A 20,345-nucleotide genomic window follows, 5' to 3' on the forward strand; every position below is an offset into this window, starting at 1 on the left:
TAGTCTTGTTAAACCGTTCTGGAAACAAGTTATGGATGTCTTAGGTTGCTGGTATGGCTCCGAAATATCTTTAACCTCTAAATTGTGTCTATTGTGACAAGTCTCAAATACCTAATGTTTCAAAGCGTGTATTTTCTGTTATTATGGCATGTATTACAATGGCAAGTAGGATTATTTTGAGACAATGGAAGACAGTAAAAGCCCCAGAATTGAAAGAGTGGGCCAGTGCAATGGTAGAAATGGCATCTTATGAACCCATGCTTAATCGAGTGCCGAATGGTGTTGAGGAGGGGTTGTCTCCCTGGGAAGAGTTCTGGACATATATTACTGTAAGGTCTCAAAATTAATAGAAAACTCTTTTGTGTTCTGTCTTGTATTGTATTTTATTACATGGTGAAATTGTGCCTGAAAAATATGTAACCTTGTATAATTATGGTAATGTTGTATTTTTGTTACATATCAACCTTCCAAAAAAAGCAATAAAACTTAAAAAAAAAAAAAAAAAAAAAAAAAAAAATCAACAGCACCTTTGCAAAATATCATTTATTTTACGTACTCTTACATATGCGCCATCATGATGTCATCAAGATGCTCTACAAAACATAAACATAACTTTACATGTAAACAAAGCAAACAAGCTAGACTTTAAAAAAATGTGAAAACAATATACATCGACTAGTCTAAATAATGCATATGACATGAAAAGTAAATTTTCCAAACAAACACTTCCTGCTGGAGTGATAAAACAAACCGCGGATGGATTTTTTGCATTCAGTGATGGTTTTTGAAATGGAAAAATCAAGTTATATCGAAACGTATGTGAATGTATAATAAAAACACCACAAATTTTCTAATCAAATATTTAGTATATCAATTGTGCGATTGTAAACGAATTAAATTTTCGTTTTCTATTCAGTTGCTTTTCTATCTATATAGGCTATATACTATATGCGTACGCACACACACACACGTTTAGATAATGTGCGGTTTAACTTTTTTTCCCCTTAAGGATTTTAATCAAAGCTATTGTTTACTACAACATCAACAGTATATCCGCAGTGAACACTAGAGGTCGTGTGGTTCTGCGTGGTTGTTCAAGTCTTGTATTTTTTGTTATAGTGTCTAAACTAAAATGTTAAATCTAAAGTGTTACAGCCAACTGTAAAATTGTATGGAGTTCCAGTAAGTACTGTAAAAGGTATAGCAAAGATTAAATTAGATCATGATAAATTAAGTGGATCATTACAGTGATTCTTTAGAATACTGCTGTGTAATTCTACCTATGAAGGCCTCTGGTCCAAGTGAAGGTCAATCAATGCAACTGAATCTCCCACAGAATGACTCCCAGGACAGCTTCTGCTCAACACAAGTGCAAAGAGGCTACAAGAGACACCTTATATGCTGACTGGGACATAAGGTTTGTGATGAAGGTGTAACATATTGGCATAATAGAATAGGTATTTAAAATTCTTCCATTCCTTTAGTATCTTATGTTCACTAAAATGTAAAAAAAAAAGAAAAAAAAAAAAAGAAAGAAAAAAAAGTGTCTGGCAAACACTATAAAAAAACTAAAGAATTACAATTATATAATTATTATAATATAATTATTTTATTATCATAACAACCAAATGCAAATGCTCATGTGTACATTTCTGCACACGTCCCCTTTGAAACCAAAACAAATGTCTCATGGTGAGTTCATTGTTTTCATGCCAAAGCCGGCGTCTCCTTGGCAACAGGCTGTAAACTCAAAGCTGCTTCAGGCAAATGCGCAATGAAGACAAAGGACTGACCCTTAAAAGACAAGGACGTAAACACATGAACTAATTTAACTTCATTTAAATCAAAACATTTCAGTCCAGAGAAGTAACAAACTGCTTACACAGGTGAGTCTTGCTTGTTTAAATTGAAGCAAAAGAAAAGACTTTTCATTTCCTTATTTAATAACTATTGTTTAACATCAAATATTTTTTCTTGGTAAGTTATATGCTGACTTATGCGTTATGAATAGTGATTATTGGTTTATAAGGGCTTGTTTTTCTTATGCAATAAATGCATGGTCATTTATTAATTTCTACTATCTACTAATATTACATTTATTAGTAAATTATACAGGAAGTTGCTTTGGGGAAAAATGTGCTAATCAATAACTCCAAACGCAAACATTTACAATTTATTAAAGATATAAAAATATCTTTAAAAATACATAAAATGTCCTTGCACTTTAAACAGTACTGAGATTATGCATTGCCTTCATCATAAACACAACCACACGGGGGCAACAAAGCAGTTCTTGTGCATGCTGTGAATAGACGACATTCATTACAGTTAGTGCATCAGAACGGCAGCTAATTGTTTGTGTTTGTGCATCTGCCAGAACACTGGAGCATGAGTAAACATGAAAGAAGCAGATTTGTGGAGCAGCTGTTGAAGGACGAGCTTGAGGCTGTGGCTCTGGGACTGGAGCAGGGAGTCTATGCCTGGGAAGAGATTGACCTGCCTCATGATTCACAGGGCTCCACTCCTCTTATCAGTGCCTGCAGAACGGGTCTTACTAGGGTATGAGACAAAAGGGTGATACGACCAAAACAAAGTGGAAACTATAGCTGACTTCTGTGTAGGAAAGCTAATGTAGTGTAATAGGGGTTTAATGTATTCATTACAATAATGGGCATAATGTTTCACTTACTGTAGTAGCTACTTTCTAATGCTTTCTGTTTTCTTGATTGAATTGCTGCATTATGCATTAAACAACGGTTAGTTTTAAGAGTAATAATATACAGTCCACTGGCGGCTTTGAATTGTTTGTTTTTCTCCGTTTGGGTGCGTCTGTACTACAGGGAATCTTTTGTAGTGAATCTTCCTTCATGTTACACTGTTTAACCACTAGGTGGCGACAAGTGACTGTTTTGATGAGTTAGTGACGTGTCAGCATAATACTACGGTTCCAGGGTGTACCATTATCCAGAGAGAGAAAGAGAGGAGAACTTGTCTAAAGAAGATTTAACTGCCCTTACTGCTAAGAAACATTCAGCATGTAGAAAAAGAAGATATAGCTCATTTGTAAATGCTTTGTGTAACAATGTGAATGTGTGTAAATTAATTTTCACTTAGTCTGACATCATCCTTGCCAAGTCATCCACTCAACTGATTCATTCAAAGAAATTAAACACTGTACGAAATCATTCCTCATTATATAGTGCACAATTTGAGGGACAGCCATTTGTAGTGGTGTCTCAAACAATAGTGGACACTATCAAGTGCACTCATTCAATTCCATAATACGATGAGTGCCCCACCAAAGAAATTCCCATGTCTGTAGCACTTCCGTTACACTCAGTGTCTGAATTTGTTTTTTTTTGAATGTAATAACTCATTCAGTGGACTATAATAGTGGAGTAATGTAGGGAATAGTGAATGAGGTTATAGGGGGCATTTTATTAAAGGTGCAATAGGTGATTGTCTTCAGAAAAAATATTTGTTATGCTGGTTGAAAGTCTCCACATCCTGATAGCAATCATTAAGTTAAGTGGTCTAAATGTATTTATCTGTATTTATATATTCTGTGGAAGGCGTAGGGCCAAGAAATGTTCGTCCAATCAAAATGCTCGGTCAGAGCGTTTTAATATGCTTTCCTACCTGCCTGTCAACGTATGTATTAGCATACCTCTGCGCACCCGGTTCGCGCAGACAGGATACGTCATCAGCTCATTCACGCACGCTGTGCAGACAGAGCGAGAATGCCAGACAAACATCAACAACCCGATCTTCTTTCCTGGTATTGTAGTACTTTTACAGTTTTCTCACAGGTGAATGACACATGATGTAGCCCAGCGTTTAATCCAGTCCTCGCGCCAGCTCGTTAGAAATGAGCTATGTGCATGAACTGTGTTCCGATCGATATGATCCCTACACAGTGTTCATTGCTCCCTCCTCACTGAGCAGGGGAAATCCGTTGAAGTTTACTTCATTTCGGAACATGGGCTGGAATTGGGAACCGCTGATGTAGCTTATTGTAGTAATGTTGTCTCTGGTATTCTGGTCTGTGAGCGTAAATGTGTTCAGGGGGCGTGGCTTTGGACGGAAATTGCAGGGAGGGTGGGATGTTCGCTTTCAGTGCTATCAGGCTAAAGTTAGCATTTTCCAAGATCTACTGCACCTTTAAGTCATTGAATCATTTACTCAATTGATCAGTTAAACGTCAGATTCATTCACAGCTCAATAGCACTCGCTCAGAAGCTGCAACATCATTTTCTTTTTATTGTCTAAAATGTAGATTACTCAGTATTAACTTGTTTATTGAATTGTTGTATAAAAGCAATATCACACTTGAAATCGTAATGTCAGAACTCTCACTTGTTTGTTTGCTTAAATATGATAAACCTTAAAGCCTATCATTTACCTGGTTCATTATCATTTTAATAATTCAGATACATTGCTTTTAACATATTTTGAAAACAGGTTATGCATTTCCTTCTGAAAAGAGGAGCCGATGCTACACTGTGTAACAGTAGCAATCAGACAGCTCTTCATGTTAGTCAACCAGCACTCCAGGGGGAGCTGTTGACGGCTATGATCAGAGACGTACCCCATCAGAAGCAGCTCTCACTAGCAGCCTGGAGGGGAGACCTCTGCTGTCTACAGGACCTGATGGTGAGCAGCTCAGACTTCAACTTCCACTTGCCATTTTACTGTTAGTAATGCAATATCAACCTTAGGTTCACACAAAGCAGGCTAGACTCCATAGTGAGTTCTCTGATGGATCAGTATTAGCCAGCTGTCATGTGAGAGTGAGATATTTTTACGCTCACCTCAGGCAATGGCTGGAGTAATTACAACAAATGAAGCTTATGTTGTTTGTGTGTTACAGGCCCAGGCAGACTTGTTGGAGTTAAATAAACAGAACAGAGATGGACTGACCCCACTGATGCTGGCTGTAAGGGATGTGGATCTGTTTGAAGGATTTGAGACGCCATGGGAATATCAACCTGTGGAAGTGGTGAAGGAACTTATGTCTTTTCCAGTGTAAGGAAACAAATTTCAACTTAATTTTGTCAATCCCTTCTTGGATTTGCAATGGAAATGCAAAATATAAACAACAAATAGAAATGCAATGTATTTGGAATATGTAGAATTGTGAACAGTAAAACGGAATTTAAGATGAATGGTGATTTGATCGACCTCTCTCATTAAAAACAGTCACGAATCCACCTGCTCTGATTTCCAGTGATATGAAGATCCTTGATGGAAGAGGTCATACTGCTCTGTGGTACGTCTCTTGGTGAGCAGCTCAGACTTCAACTTCCACTTGCCATTTGACTGTTAGTAATGCGATATCAACCTTAGGTTCACACAAAGCAGGCTAGACTCCATAGTGAGTTCTCTGATGGATCAGTATTAGCCAGCTGTCATGTGAGAGTGAGATATTTTTACGCTCACCTCAGGCAATGGCTGGAGTAATTACAACAAATGAAGCTTATGTTGTTTGTGTGTTACAGGCCCAGGCAGACTTGTTGGAGTTAAATAAACAGAACAGAGATGGACTGACCCCACTGATGCTGGCTGTAAGGGATGTGGATCTGTTTGAAGGATTTGAGACGCCATGGGAATATCAACCTGTGGAAGTGGTGAAGGAACTTATGTCTTTTCCAGTGTAAGGAAACAAATTTCAACTTAATTTTGTCAATCCCTTCTTGGATTTGCAATGGAAATGCAAAATATAAACAACAAATAGAAATGCAATGTATTTGGAATATGTAGAATTGTGAACAGTAAAACGGAATTTAAGATGAATGGTGATTTGATCGACCTCTCTCATTAAAAACAGTCACGAATCCACCTGCTCTGATTTCCAGTGATATGAAGATCCTTGATGGAAGAGGTCATACTGCTCTGTGGTACGTCTCTCAGATCAAGACCACCAAGAAGGAAGAACTCTTCCATATAATGGATTCTTCAATGCAAACAGGTAAAACACTATATATTCCCTTTATTTTGCAATGTGGAAGTAAGCTATTTTCTGTGAAAGTGCAGTAATAAGGTGGTAATAAGTAAATGTAATAAGGTGGATAAAAAATTATTTTATCTTCATAAATCATGGACTAGATCTACATTGTACGTAATCATCATATTTTATATGTAGTCCAATCAATGTTTTCATTGAAGTTATTTGTCAAGCATGTGAATGCAGTGGTACCAGCAATACCAGTTATAACATTTAATTCTCAAAACACTGTTTATAGACTTTATACCACTGTTTAAACAGTTTTATAAGAAAAAGCATTCATTTATTTGTAGTGCAATTCATTAGAAACCTGTTTATGTTTTCAGTGTGATGACTTATTTTAGTATTTGTATTGTATTTTGGAGAAACAATATTCACGTGTCTGGACGCATCTTATTGGCCAACGAGTCCTTCTGTACTCCCCAGCTGCTCTCCTACACATGGCTGTTGCACACCAGATTCAGATGGGATGAAGGTCAGGCGCTCTCCCACTTCTTACTCATTATATACAATGAATCTTGACAGTGTTTCTTGCAGAAATCCATTTGAACTGTGTGAACAAAAGCATACAAACATAATGACGGCATGAACGGAGTCAAATAATAAATAAGGCTCAGCGGGATTGTAAATGTAAAGCCAATTAAATGTAGTTTATTTACTCTGAAATGTTTTGATTAAGCCCTTCATGGCATTTCATTTGGCTGCGTCTTGGTCACATGCATCACATCTGGCTAATGATGGTGTTATCTGATTGAATAGATGGCCTCCAGATGGTCAGTAGTCAACAGGTGAATTAGTCATGTGTGATTCTGTGAAAGGTTATTGTAAGCGACGGCCAACCTCACAGCTTTTGTTTCTTGCTGCATACCAGCTGTGACATTGATAATCTTTCCTTTACTGAACTTTATTTTTTTGCAGAAAGATTCAGCTGAGATTATCATGGCACAAAAGAATCATGCAGATATCCACCAAGGTCAGTCAACAACTAGACTTGTGCATTGTTAAACCTAGAAGACAGAATACAGTGTCAGAGGTACACCTGGAGGATCATTCCAGAATGACAGTGACTCTCTGTGTCCACCGGGCTTTCAAAAGCTTTGGCAACCTTTTCCACCACCCTCAAACAAACACACACACACACACACACAAAGAGTAGTCTCAGACCGTCCCTCAGAGAATCCATGACAATAGGAGGGGTGTGTCTGACTCTGCTTTTTGGGCTTCTCTGTTTCAAATGAGTCAGACTACAGAGTCATCCACAGAGAACCTCTGACACTCACAGATAAGGATTATGCAAGACTCACAGGAACTGTAAAACATTTGGTTTCACTGAAGCTTGGGCTAATTTAGAGAGGACTGACTTTGTGAAAGAAAGGTACATTTTGTATATATATATTTAGTTAACAAGTTGTGTGTGTATATATGCACAGTTCAATGATTTGTGGTCTTTAAGATTTTTAAAATGTTTTTGAAAGACAGTTTACAAATCAAAACAGCTGTTTTCTTTTTCATTTATTTTATTTTAAAATGTAATTGACAAAGTTTAATTTTATGTAGTCATTACTCATAGTCATTACATTACTTTTTTTTTTATAGCAATTTACATGACTCTTTTTACCCAGAGTGTATTTGGCTGTGTGTCTGCAGATAACAGGATTTGCGTTGAGGGTTGGATGGAGCCAAAGATAGACATCAGACAAGATGGCAGAGATGAGAGGAAGCGAAGCAGGTTAGCCAGCTGACAGCATACACACCCATTCATCGCTTCTTCATCAAATTAAATTAGCAATCAGATAAACAAGAGAGCCAATCACAAGTCAACAAATCACACTTAAACACCACCAACAGCAGCTGTGTAAACATAAAATGCACAAACGGTCCTCACAAACAATTTGCCTGCATGAAACCTCATGTCCATTCAGTGGCTCTCATTTCTACACAAAGACTGTATAGAGGAGTACAGTTACAGGATCAAGCCGTTGTCAGCATAAGACTACGGTTCCAGGGTGTACCATTCTCCAGAGAGAGAAAGAGAGGGGAACTTGTCTAAGGAAGATTTAACTCTGCCCTTACTGCTAAGAAACATTCGGCATGTTTCAAAAGAAGATATAGCTAATTTGTAAATGCTTTGAACAATGTGAACATGCTAATGTAAATTTATTTTCACTTAGTCGGACATCATCCTTGCCTAGCCTATGGAACAACAGAAAAGACTGGGGCAAAATAAGGTCCTTGCATCCATCACTCAGTTTGACTTCTTCCTCAATACCTGTTCTTCCTGCTGCTCATGTCACTCAGCTCAGTAAGTCAGCACCAATGCTAATGGACCCTCTTCTTCATGCAAGTGTGCTGCTGCAAGCACGGACTAACATTCATAATAGTAAGTATAGACAGTTGTTTATTGCGAAAGAATTTGCTTGCATTTAAAAAATGACACTGATAAATAGATACATACAGAAATATGCACATACATGCATTTCCTGTAATGTGGTTTGACAGATTTCAGTGAATAAGCAAACACAGTAAGCCAAAAATGTAACTGGGTCCACTAGTTAAGGCTATTTCACATTGCACCGATAGATGCTAACAATGCCAACAGACATTGTCAGGTTTAGTCCAATCGATGTGTTGTTATGGGTTCACCATTTGCTTTCTCTGACTGAACATGTTCAATCAGCAATTGTCAGGTCGCAGAATGCTTAAGCTGTACTCAGGGGCGGACTTAGTGATTTGGGGGCCCCAACACAATAACTATGTGCTCTTTTAGGTCTAACCCTTATTTTGCTCACTCGCTCTCATAGTTTATTTATCCCTTTACAACCAGTAATCAGTCAACCTGATGCTGTTCTAAAGCCATATTAGGCTACCTTTTTTTTTGGATCACAAAAGAAGATAAAAAAAAATGCTTGCACTTGTCCAATTAATAAATTGTAAACTCAATATTTTTACAAAGATGAAATTATCCCATGCAACTCATTCCATAGTCAAAGTGTTCTGAAGGCATACGGTAGGGTTTGCCGAGAAACAAATCGAAAATGTAATCTATTATTATGCAAAAAATCTCCAGTCATCGCATTTGTGCATTTATACGAGTGCATTTATCCGTGCATTTTATAGGCTACGAGTTTGCGCCGGTGTGCCAAGGACATTTTGAAACATCAAGACAAATAAAATTATGACTTGAAACAATACTTTCTTTACTGAGGTGAATATCTCTGTTCACTAAAAGCTGTCACTCACTTCAGTTCATCGCGATCTCACGGCGTTCCGTTAATAAGTACTCTACACTGCACAATGAATCTGCACAAAGGATTCCCGAGCTTGCAGAACTCAGCAAACTCTGCATTTTGAGCGGTGAGTGGATTCTAACTTAAACACTTCTTGTCATTGCGTTCAAGAAATTAACAGATATGTCTGTGATTGGCTATTGTTCAACGCTGCAAATAGGTTTCTGCAATATCAGATGGGGCCCCCTGATTACCCGGGGCCCTAAGGGGCCGCTTACCTCGCTTATTGGTTAAGTCCGCCCCTAGCTGTACTGTAATCTGATGTTTTTCGTCGCTGGTTCTGCATCTGCCGGTGCAGTGTGAACTAGCCTTTAGTAAAGCTGCATGCTATCCAGACTGGGTGTGCGAGGATGTACAAAAGTGTTTGTGGATTCACAGCCACAATCACTGTTGCATAAGAAGCAAGAAGGGAAGTAGTGCCAGTGTTGATCATTTTTGTTATTTAGAGTCTGTTATTAGGTTAGTCTGTGATCAAGGAAACATCTACTCGTATTGCCAGGAGCTTGCATTACAGCTAGAAAAACAGAATGGATTAAAAGAGAGTGAAGAACTCACCATCTTAGTGAACATAATCCTGACAGAGCTACATTTACCCCAGAAACTTGCCTGTGGAGAGCTTCCACAGCTGTCTCCTCACCTGATCAGCTGTGTCTGAGAAGAATGAGTGCAGGAACTTAGGGTATTTTGTCATCAGAAGACCATGCATTAGAAGAGACCTTCACTAATACTTTGTAAAATCCATTAAGGAGAGGATTACAGGATGCTCAAGGGGTAGTTTTCAAACAAACATATGTTGCCTACCTTGTGGTTGCTGTGTCACCAAAGGTGAGGACACATTCGCTTAGTTAAGGTAGCTGGAAGTAACTCTACTTTTAAATTTTAGTGTCTGTGTGCAACTTTGATTGTAATGAATGAAAAGCATTGTTGAGAAGGTTGTCACATGAAAGTAAGGCATATTATAAAAGTTTTCAATTAACTACAGGACTTGGAGGTGTTCACACAGGGGATGACGATAGCAGACAAAAGGTGAGGTATTTCTTTTTTTTTTTTAAACGAATTTCAACAAATGCAAAAACTCATGCCTTTAATACCACTTTGAATGTTGTGCTGTGATTTCAGACACTACCTACTCTATGTTCAAAGTCACCTAAACATCTTGCTCCGCTGGACAATATATACAGGAATGGCTCTGCACGTTCAAGTCTTGAGCACCCACTGCTCTTAAAACAAAGTAGCATCTTGCCCATCTCATCACAGTCCAGGAAAAGACTGGAAAGGATCTCCAGGCCGTCTTCCAGAAGATCCAGAGGCACCAGAGCAGGCAGTGAAGAGAGCAACTCCTGCAGCAGTAGTAGCCAAGAAGAGGATGAGACGGTGCCTCAAGATACACACAAGATTCATGTAGGCTTAGATAAGTCACTGAATCTGGAACTGGGGACCTATTTGGATTTTCAGGACTTTGTCAGTTCAGTAATACACAATACTAGAAAAGATATAACTTCAGACAACAAGGAAGGCTATACATCTATCAAATCATTGACTGTCAGGGAAGTCGAGGATGAAATAAGATGCAAGTCTACTAAAACAACTGAAAACTCAGAATTTCTGAGTAAGTCCCCAACTATGGACTGCTGCTCTGTCTCTGAAGAACCCCAAAGCATAATCAGACAAACACAACCTATAGACAGAGGAACCTGTTTTATTGCAGGTGAGAAGCACCTCGCCACTGTGGATACTGATGTAATAGAACAAACTTCACATGAAAAGAACAAACCAGTTAAGATGATCAAAATAAATGACAGTAAAGGCAAAACATCTATTCAGACAAATCAGTCATTCAATGTTCTGGCACACAGAAAACAAAGTACTGTTAAAACCACAAGGAAGAGGATAAATTCACCAATTCACTCAATGGTGCAACTCAGAGAAAGTAAACCCACCAGCCTAGTTATTGCAGGAGAGTCTAACAACAAATATTTGCCAAGAGCACCTTGTAAAAAAACTGCACATGAAGCCCCAACAGCAAGGGGGGTCTCTGAACCTTTTCAACACATGAAGTTGAGTGATGACAAGAAAGTAAGCAGTAAGAGCCAAAACCAACTTCACAGAGATCTAAGAAGTGCAAAAGCATCCAAAAAGCCAGTAACAGGACCAGTACAGCGAACAAGGTCTGCCGTGGATTATGTCACTTACAACGACATGTTTCTGAAGATCAGTCAGGGAGATGAAGGTCCAGCAATCTACGAAATGTTTGCAACTCCGGTTTATGAAAATCTTAGAGTAGACAGTTCTGCAGAGAGAACCAGACAGGTCCATACAGCACTTCAAGTTAAAAGACAAACCAATGGAAAACTGAAGGGCCAAAAAACAGTGGAGGTTAACCGAAGGAAACAAGTTCAATCAGAGAGATCCAGTCGAGCTAAATGCAGGCAACTCAAGCGGAGGGCTAATGTTACCAAAGGGATAAAGAAAAACCCACCTTCTTCAGAGAATAAATGCCATGTCCTTGTAACTTCTGCTTGTGGAGCAGTCCAGCAAAATAAATCTGAAATGCACATCGAGGGAGATGGAAGGGAATTATCAAGCGCAGAGAGACAACGTACTTCCATACTATCAGTGATTGGGGAAGTACTTTCCAACACTGTATCCAAAACAAGTCTCATAAAGGAAATAATATATCAAGAACAAACTCCAATTGATGCAGGTGACAAAAGTGAACCTGAAATATCAAATGAAACCAAATTGCCATCGCAGCCTCTTATCAATACCTGGACAAGTGACGGAACAGTCTCACCTGTGTACCACAGCTTTCTAGATGAGGTTGGCGATGGACCTCTCACAGATGACCTGCTGAGGTTTTTGGCAGAGGAGTTGATTTCACTGGAGAGAAGAGATGTTGAAACACTCAAGACTGAAAAGGAAGATAGTACAGAGTTCAAAAATAATGTGCCTTCAAGATTTAGAATTTTTTTAAATAAGGTAACATTCTAACATATTTCACTTGTACATCAACCAACCCTGCTCCTAGAGAACTACTTTCCTGCAGAATTCAGACTACAACTCTGCTTCAACATACCTACCCAGGGCTCCAGACTGCGACTAAAACGGTCGCATTTGCTACCAAAAATAGCCTATTAATTTGCGAGTGAAGTTTTCGCTGAAGTCGCCACTGGCGACTATATATTTGCATGTAATGCCTTTTTTTCCTGATTGTTTTGCGATCACATCTTTTGTTATGTTCACGTATTAAACTGAGACGACGCGCATCAAAGTTTTAGTGGGAAAAAGAGTTTGAAACCGTGCTCATCTCTGCAGCACAGCAGCGCTGACGCACACCAGCTAAACGCAGCTCAGCTGTACAGCGCGAGAGAGATCGAAATGACGGAGACGTGCGAAGTGAAAGTGCAGAAAAGCAGCGTCTATTTCGTGCACACGTCTATATGCTGTGTTCTGTTAATGCGTGAACTTCATACTATGAAGCGCACTTGCCGTCCAGTAATCGCAAAAAAAGCTTTGTGCTTTGTTACTTTTTAATAAACAAAGTATCAGCTTTAAAATTATGCCAAATTAATAACGAAATTCAAACAAATACGGTTTTGGCGCTCTTTAATGCAGCAGGCGCAATCGCTTTAGCGCCTCAGTTCAGGCGGCAAGTGAACCCATTCTCTTACTACTATAATACATAATGAACATGAATTAATATCAAAAGGTAGGCTATATACGAGTGCCTACAGTACAACTTACTGAAATGTCTCATGTAATCGCTCCTTCTGTGTCAAACTGCGGAAAACGTGTAAAACTTATAAACATTGCAACGTAATAACACATTTACCTCAGAATAACCATTTGGTGTCCATAAGCTCATTAGTCAGCTAGAAAAATAACTAAAGAGGAGCATTTTGCTATTTTTTTGCGCTATTGAATATTCATATTTTTACTTAACCTGTTGCCTACATGATTCAACGCCTCCTATAAAATTGCATTTTACTAATGAAGAAAAACAGACTGAATGTGTGAAAGACTGTGACATATGACAACATTTATAGGATGCATGTAGGAGGAGCCCAAACTACATTAGTCAGCTAGAAAAATAACTAAAGAGGAGCATTTTGCTATATTTTTGCGCTATTGCATTTATATTCGTTATTAATATTTGTACTTAACCTGTTGCCTACATGATCCAACTCCTATAAAATTGCATTTTACTAATGAAGAAAAACAGACTGAATGTGTGAAAGACTGTGACATATGACAACATTTATAGGATGCATGTAGGAGGAGCCCAAACTACAGGTGCATCTCAATAAATTAGAATGTCGTGGAAAAATTCATTTATTTCAGTAATTCAACTCAAATTGTGAAACTCGTGTATTAAATAAATTCAATACCAAAGACTTAAACTACTTCAGTCTGTGTGCATTGAATTTATTTAATACACGAGTTTCACAATTTGAGTTGAATTACTGAAATAAATGAACTTTTCCACGACATTCTAATTTATTGAGATGCACCTGTACACTCAGTGGCCAAGTGATGCTTATGGTCCATGATATTGGTACAGATTCTGTGTAATGAACAATTCTTTGTGACTGTATATTTCAAGTTGGAAAAGACATTTAGTTCCCACTTTAAGTGAACCTTAGTTCCCAGGTCATCTACAAGATGGATTAAAATGCTGATAAAGTCAAGAAAAGATGAGACATAAACACGACAGTATGATTAAAATGTTAAATGTAAAAACAATAAATAAACAATAATAATAATAAAATAAATAAATAAAACACGTTTATTCTGTGGCACCTAAAAAATGTATTTGGCGCCTACGTTTTTTGCTTATAGTAGCCAATGGCTCCTTACTCAATTTTTTTTTGTCTGGGGCCCTGCTACCTGTAATTTACAAAGTAATAATGGTAAAAATAACCCTGAAAACCTTGATTAGCTGGTTTAGATGTGTTTGACTGGGTTGGAGCTGAAATCTGCAGGATGATAGCTCTCCAGGAGCAGAGTTGGCTACCCCTGCGCTATTTTATGGGCCGTTACATTGAGTTTCTGTTGTCCATCAGGGTTCATTCTCAGGTGAACTGCATTACATTAATGGATCTTGCTCAGATGATGCCATCACATGGACAAAAGGAGAGGTTCTGGGTAAAGGAGCTTACGGAACAGTAAGCATTTAAATGCAATCATTTTAAAGCACCCTTCTCATCTTTAACGTAAACAATCATGATTTGCAAAAAGTTCTCCAAGTATAATCAAATGTAGAGCTTGTATTGTTTCACATTTTATTTTATATTACTATTCATAGGTGTATTGTGGGCTAACCAGTCAAGGTCAGCTGATTGCAGTAAAACAAGTGGCACTTGATGCTTCAACTTCAGAGATGGCAGAAAAAGAGTATGAACGCCTGGAGAGAGAAGTGGATCTTCTTAAGACCCTTCATCACACTAACATTGTTGGTTTCTTGGGCACAGCTCTCTGTGAGAATACTGTAAGCATCTTCATGGAGTATGTTCCAGGGGGCTCCATCTCAAACATATTGAGCCGGTTTGGACCCTTGCCAGAGAAGGTCTTTGTTCTATACACTCGACAAATTCTGGAAGGTGTTGCCTATCTTCACGCTAACAGGGTCATCCATAGAGATCTGAAGGGGAACAACATTATGCTTATGCCCAACGGAGTGGTCAAGCTAATCGACTTTGGTTGTGCTCGCCGTCTTAGCTGTCTTCAGACTTCAACCGGAAGTAAGAGTGACCTTCTGAAGTCTGTGCATGGTACCCCATACTGGATGGCACCAGAGGTGATAAGTGAGACAGGTCATGGACGAAAATCAGACATCTGGAGCATTGGCTGCACTGTGTATGAAATGGCCACAGGAAAGCCACCCCTTGCTCACATGAACAAGATGGCAGCCCTCTTTTACATTGGGGCTCAAAAGGGCTTAATGCCATCTCTGACTGATGACTTCTCTACACATGCAAAGAGCTTTGTCAAGGCTTGCCTAACCAGGTAATTGACTTTTACTCAGAAATGAAATGTTTGCTCTGGATATTTTGTGCTAATTTTTTAATTTGTTGTATATTATTAGTCTAACACGGTGTCTACACCGGATGCGATAGTTGTCGTGTCGCACCACAACAGCTAATGTCTGTCTACACTGGACGCAACAAAGCGACCATTAAAAATCATTTGAACTTGGTGTCAGTTAATCATAAATAGAACGAGGCATCAGTTTACTGTCGGGGATTTGTCGTGTTGCATCCAGTGCAGACAGCATCACTGATTATAATGGGTTCTGTGGGGGTTTTTTTTGCGCCGCTCGGATCCGGTGTAGACATGGTGTAAGTTCTCCACACATTATCCTTCGTTATATAACAGTGGAACAATTTTCCTCTTTACAGAGATCCAAAGCAACGACCTTCAGCAGAGGAACTGTTAAGACATCCATTCATCTCTCATCACAGCCAAGCCTGCAATAGGCCAATGAACTGAAAACTTAATTCACCAAATCAAAAAGTGACTTTTAAAAACAATGATACAAAGCAAACTGACATTGTGAGGCAACATAATTTAACATGGAGAAAAATTTAATTTATAAAATAACACAGTGAAGATCTGGAAATAGTTATTTGACAGATGTGCCAATAAGTTCTTAACGCAATAAATGATCACATAAAGACTGAGGTTAAGGTAGTGGAAACCATGGAATTTATTATTAAATCTAAATAAAATTGGGAAAAGACAAAAAAAAAAGTGCCAGGGTTTGCATTTGCCTTATCCAACTGCAATTCAGCGATCCAAAGTAAAATGATGATTTGTACAATGCTGGCCTCATTTACCAATATCTTCACACTAAAAATAATCAAAATCAAAAAATCAAAACCATTCATCCATATTCAGAAATAATGTTACGGGCCTATGAAATCCCAGATCTCTTTGGGTCAGCACTGTGATAATGAACTCAATCTCCTTTTACCCACGTATGTTTCTGGTAATTTGTTAAAGAGTTGCACAAAATAGGCTATTGCTTCAAACCAAGAAATATATAAAATGCACTTCACAGCGAAGGTTATGTAAACTTCATAGAACTATACTTATTGAGGCACAGCCTTTGGCATCCAGCTTAAGGTCATCTTGAATGTCAAAAAAGGTACAAATTGCATGGCCCTGACAACATGCCAGGTAATTGGCAGGGTGTGGATTGCCTGCTAGTTCACCCTCTCCTGATAGCAACATGGAACACCAGTTCTAGAGCACATCACTAGAAGGCTGTGCTAGAATTGCCAATATGATACATTCTAACACAGAGTCACAAAATCCCCACCACCCCTATATATATATATATATATATATTTTACAAGCAGCTCCAAACCTGAGAAGTTATGGTACAGCTTAAAACATACGAGAATGTATGTAAATATTTGTTCACAATCAGTAAACAACTATCTCATCCCTTTCATTATTAACATGCAGCTCACATAAATGGTATCAGATGAGGGAAAAGGAAACAAAGAAACATTCAAGGAACTATGGAACTTAAATCTTGATTCTGCATTCCTTCTACTAACTTTGTTTAACAAATGAGAGGAGCGTCAGTCATTTTAGAGGGTGCTTTTCACTCATTACGCTTTTATCATGAAAAGTTTTTTTTTTTTTACTATAATGGCCCTGACATTCATATACTGGCTCACGCATTCATATAGACTGCTCGTGAGGGAATACTGAGGGAAGCAGCAGTTATACAGAGACTGAACCGAACTGCCAGAAGATCGGGAAGCATTTTTATTTTCTTTCTCTTACTCTTCACATTCCTGTTTTTTTCCTCTTCCTAATAATGAAATCTATGCTTGATTTTCTTTTATATTTTATCCTCTTTCCTATCAGTTCAAGAGTCCATTCCTTGGGCACTTAACAGCGACTCAAGCGTGTCAAAAGTGTCTTTGTAGTCTGTGTGTTGGCCATTAGCTAGGCCGGCACCCTCAGGGCCATGGCTCTCCACTGGTTTCCTGTCCAGTTTCACTAGGGTGCTGAGATGTCCGTAGCCCACCTGGTATGTGACAGGGGGAGGGGGAAGGGAAGGTTAAGAACAGAGCTGTGAGATGACACACACTGCTGAACAGAGGAACAATGAGAGGAACTACCTGCACCGCCTTTGGAGCTTTTGTTCTTTTTGGAGTGGTGATTGTGGCTGGCTTCAGGGTTCACCCTCTTGCGTGAGGAACTGGAAGCTGAGCTTGTGCCATCGCCACCGGAACCTACTGGGCTCCGAAGGGCCGAAGCAGATGCGGGTGCCTCAAGGCTGCTCCTGCCATTGCCGCTATGCGTGTGCGTGTGTGAGTGGCCGTGTTTGTGATGGTGACGATGGGCTGAGTGGTCTCTGTGTTTCTCCTTGCTCACAAGCGGGCTGGAATGTTTGCTCTTTGCAGCACCCTCGTCTGAGGAGCTGTGCCGCTCAGAGGAGACCTTTATTTTCATTTTTAGCTCCTCCTTACTTGATCCCCCCTTCTCGCTCTGGGGGGGGACCGGAAGACGCAGTTTTAAAGAGCTCCCTTTCTCGCGTTTGTCCTGCCCAGGGACAGGCAGCTTCATCTTCAGGGGTGAGGCAGTGGTGGCTCCTGCTCCCTGCAGCACGTGAGACAGTTGGGGCAGGTGCTTGTGGTGATCTGTCTGAGCACCACAGACCTCCGTCTCCACGTTCTGCTGCTCTTGCCTGCGTTTCTGCACAGCCAGCTCAGCAGCGTGTTTCTCCCTGTACTTGTCCAGAGACATTTTCTGTGTGGGTGCTGCAGGTGGAGGATAGGCCGTGGCCTGGTGCTTCGCCCCACCGCTGGCCTTGTGTTCGTGTTTGGCAGGGTTATACTCTGCGCTTTTGTCAGGCCGGTGTGGATGCATAGAACTGTGTGGGGGAAGCTGTTTGACAGAATACTGGTCTGAGCGCACCTGGTCCTGAGGCCAGTCACTGGGGGCGGTGTAAGTGTATGAGGTTCCCTGCATGTTGGCAATGGAATCAAGAGAAAGACTGCTGCTTGAGTTGCTTGGCAGGGTCACTGGGAAAGATGTTGAGGCTTTGGAGAATGCTGTATTTGTAGAAACCCCGGGAAGGGCATCCATCAAGGACATGTCCTGGGTTAATGAAGGTCCCACTAAAGAGCTACTGTCTGAGGCCTGACCATCTGATTTGGGCTTCTTAGCAGCTTGTGTAGCCTAGAAATAAACACAACAACAACTATGTGTTATCCAAATTAACCAATTTAAAGACACCAAATGCATGACTTATCTATTCTAATCACTTACCCTCCAGTTACGAATCCTCTTCAACCTGCTGGGTGTCTTCTCTAATATTTGCAGAAACTCATGGGTCAGTTCTACAACAAAATTTTAATGAATATAAATCATGGGTGACAGCAAATAGTGCAAAATGAGCCTTACACTGTAATTTACGGGAATGTCCATTTACCATCAAGAAGTTCAAGTGTAACTGAGCTGTCCACATACTCCCACCAGTGCTTTCCATCGGTGGAAACAGGGATCTCCCAGTTGGACCACTTGCAGGCCAGGTGAATGCAGACGCAGGCAATGACTGTGGGCTTGTACTGCAAGCAGAAGGTGGTGAGGTGCAGACTGCAAGAGCAGCACGTTATGGAGGAAGAAAAAAGACAACAAAGAAAGAGCACAAAACAATCAGTCACTGAGCAGATAGAAGGCAGTAGGGATGTAACGATTAACTGCGAGCCGGTTGAAAATCGATTCAAATATGTGATGATTCAAATCAGTTGAAATGCCAAACAAATCGCGATACAACTGGAGTAGGAGTTTACATGAATGTATCTCTGAGGGGAACTTACTATCTTTAGAAAAGTTTACGTGGTATTTTCTTATCATCTTGCCTCTGAACAATGCATATTAAAGTAGTGTCCATAAGCGCAGTAGTGATGGGTCGTTCTTGAACGATTCGTTCATTTTGAACGAATCTTTAATGTGACTCGGGAAGAACAAGTCGTCTCTGGGAGTGATTCTTTCAGTCGCGCATGCGCAACATCCTATAGGTTCTGTACTGGAATTATACAAGTAGTTCACCTGTTTCAAGTCTTCAGGTTTTTCGAGTCGTTCGTTCATCACGTGACAGCCCCATAAGTTTAACCTATGCAGTCTGAGCCGGAAAGAGAATTGATTAGTTCATCTCTCGAGTCTTTGGGTTTTTCCGAGTCGTTCGTTCATCACGTGACAGACCCATAAGCTTAACCTATGCAGAGCCGGAAAGAGACTTAATAATAATAACCAACTGTTTATAACCTGTTTCAACATTCAGTGTTATGGAAAAGAACCATCATGACATTTATAAACTGTAAGAAGTAAAATGCTACAATTTGAGACCAGAAACGCATCACGTAACTGTAAGAGTAAATAATAATTATAATAATGATGATAATACTAATACTACTACTAATAATAATAATAACTATGCACCTGATTGTAAGGAAGCTTGTAAATTAACTAATTTCTCTAACCAATGCTGTCACTTCACGTGACAAAAGAACGAACGATTCGAAAGACTCGAGAGATGAACTAATCAATTATACTTGTCAGATAAGAGGTGAGGTGAGCTAATCAAAGACTGAAGACCCAGGTAAACAATTAATAAATCTTTTCTGTTTCAAATAGCATTATAGTTTTGTATTGTTTGTAGTAGGGCTGAACGATATATCGCAAATGTAAATATCGCAAGGGCGTGCGATATCTGAATCATTTTAATAACAGGCTACTTAAATTAAAACGTTGCAAATGCACACGTGCAAAGCGTGCGCACACACAGAGACGCGTTTCAGACCGAGCTGATTCGTCTTTCGCATCTCCTCCTCATGTTTGAACAGACACATACACACAGAATTATGTCAATAGTACCCGTCTCGACGATCATTCTCGTAAACGCAGTCGGTTATGTTTTAAATTAATGTAAACAGCTGAGAAAGAAATCGGATGTGTATCATTATACTGAATCCGTGCAGTCGGATTTAAAGGGACATCAGCCTATAAATACGTGCTGCTGAATATGTCAC

General features: G+C 39.5%; 2 protein-coding genes across 2 annotated transcripts in view; one reads left to right on the top strand and one right to left on the bottom strand.

Annotated features, from left to right (window-relative positions):
* Positions 1 to 2,350: 2,350 nt before the first annotated feature.
* On the top strand, positions 2,351 to 16,893 carry LOC107684057 (mitogen-activated protein kinase kinase kinase 19-like). The gene is made up of 13 exons (XM_016480245.1): positions 2,351 to 2,559; positions 4,462 to 4,653; positions 4,871 to 5,025; positions 5,856 to 5,968; positions 6,463 to 6,479; positions 6,923 to 6,977; positions 7,652 to 7,733; positions 8,176 to 8,384; positions 10,274 to 10,317; positions 10,411 to 12,270; positions 14,355 to 14,456; positions 14,597 to 15,297; positions 15,690 to 16,893. The coding sequence occupies exons 1-13, from the start codon at positions 2,389 to 2,391 to the stop codon at positions 15,778 to 15,780; spliced, it is 3,792 nt and encodes a 1,263-aa protein (XP_016335731.1). The 5' UTR covers positions 2,351 to 2,388; the 3' UTR covers positions 15,781 to 16,893.
* LOC107684218 (cyclin-T2-like) overlaps positions 15,974 to 20,345 on the bottom strand; it is a 13,724-nt gene continuing 9,352 nt past the window's right edge. The window contains 4 exon segments of the mRNA XM_016480465.1: positions 15,974 to 17,361; positions 17,364 to 18,492; positions 18,583 to 18,653; positions 18,746 to 18,909. Of these exon segments, the coding sequence (XP_016335951.1) occupies positions 17,174 to 17,361; positions 17,364 to 18,492; positions 18,583 to 18,653; positions 18,746 to 18,909 (1,552 nt within the window). The 3' untranslated portion in view covers positions 15,974 to 17,173.

The sequence above is a fragment of the Sinocyclocheilus anshuiensis genome, unplaced genomic scaffold (assembly GCF_001515605.1).
Source record: "Sinocyclocheilus anshuiensis isolate Anshui unplaced genomic scaffold, SAMN03320099.WGS_v1.1 scaffold277, whole genome shotgun sequence".
Classification (NCBI taxonomy): domain Eukaryota; kingdom Metazoa; phylum Chordata; class Actinopteri; order Cypriniformes; family Cyprinidae; genus Sinocyclocheilus; species Sinocyclocheilus anshuiensis.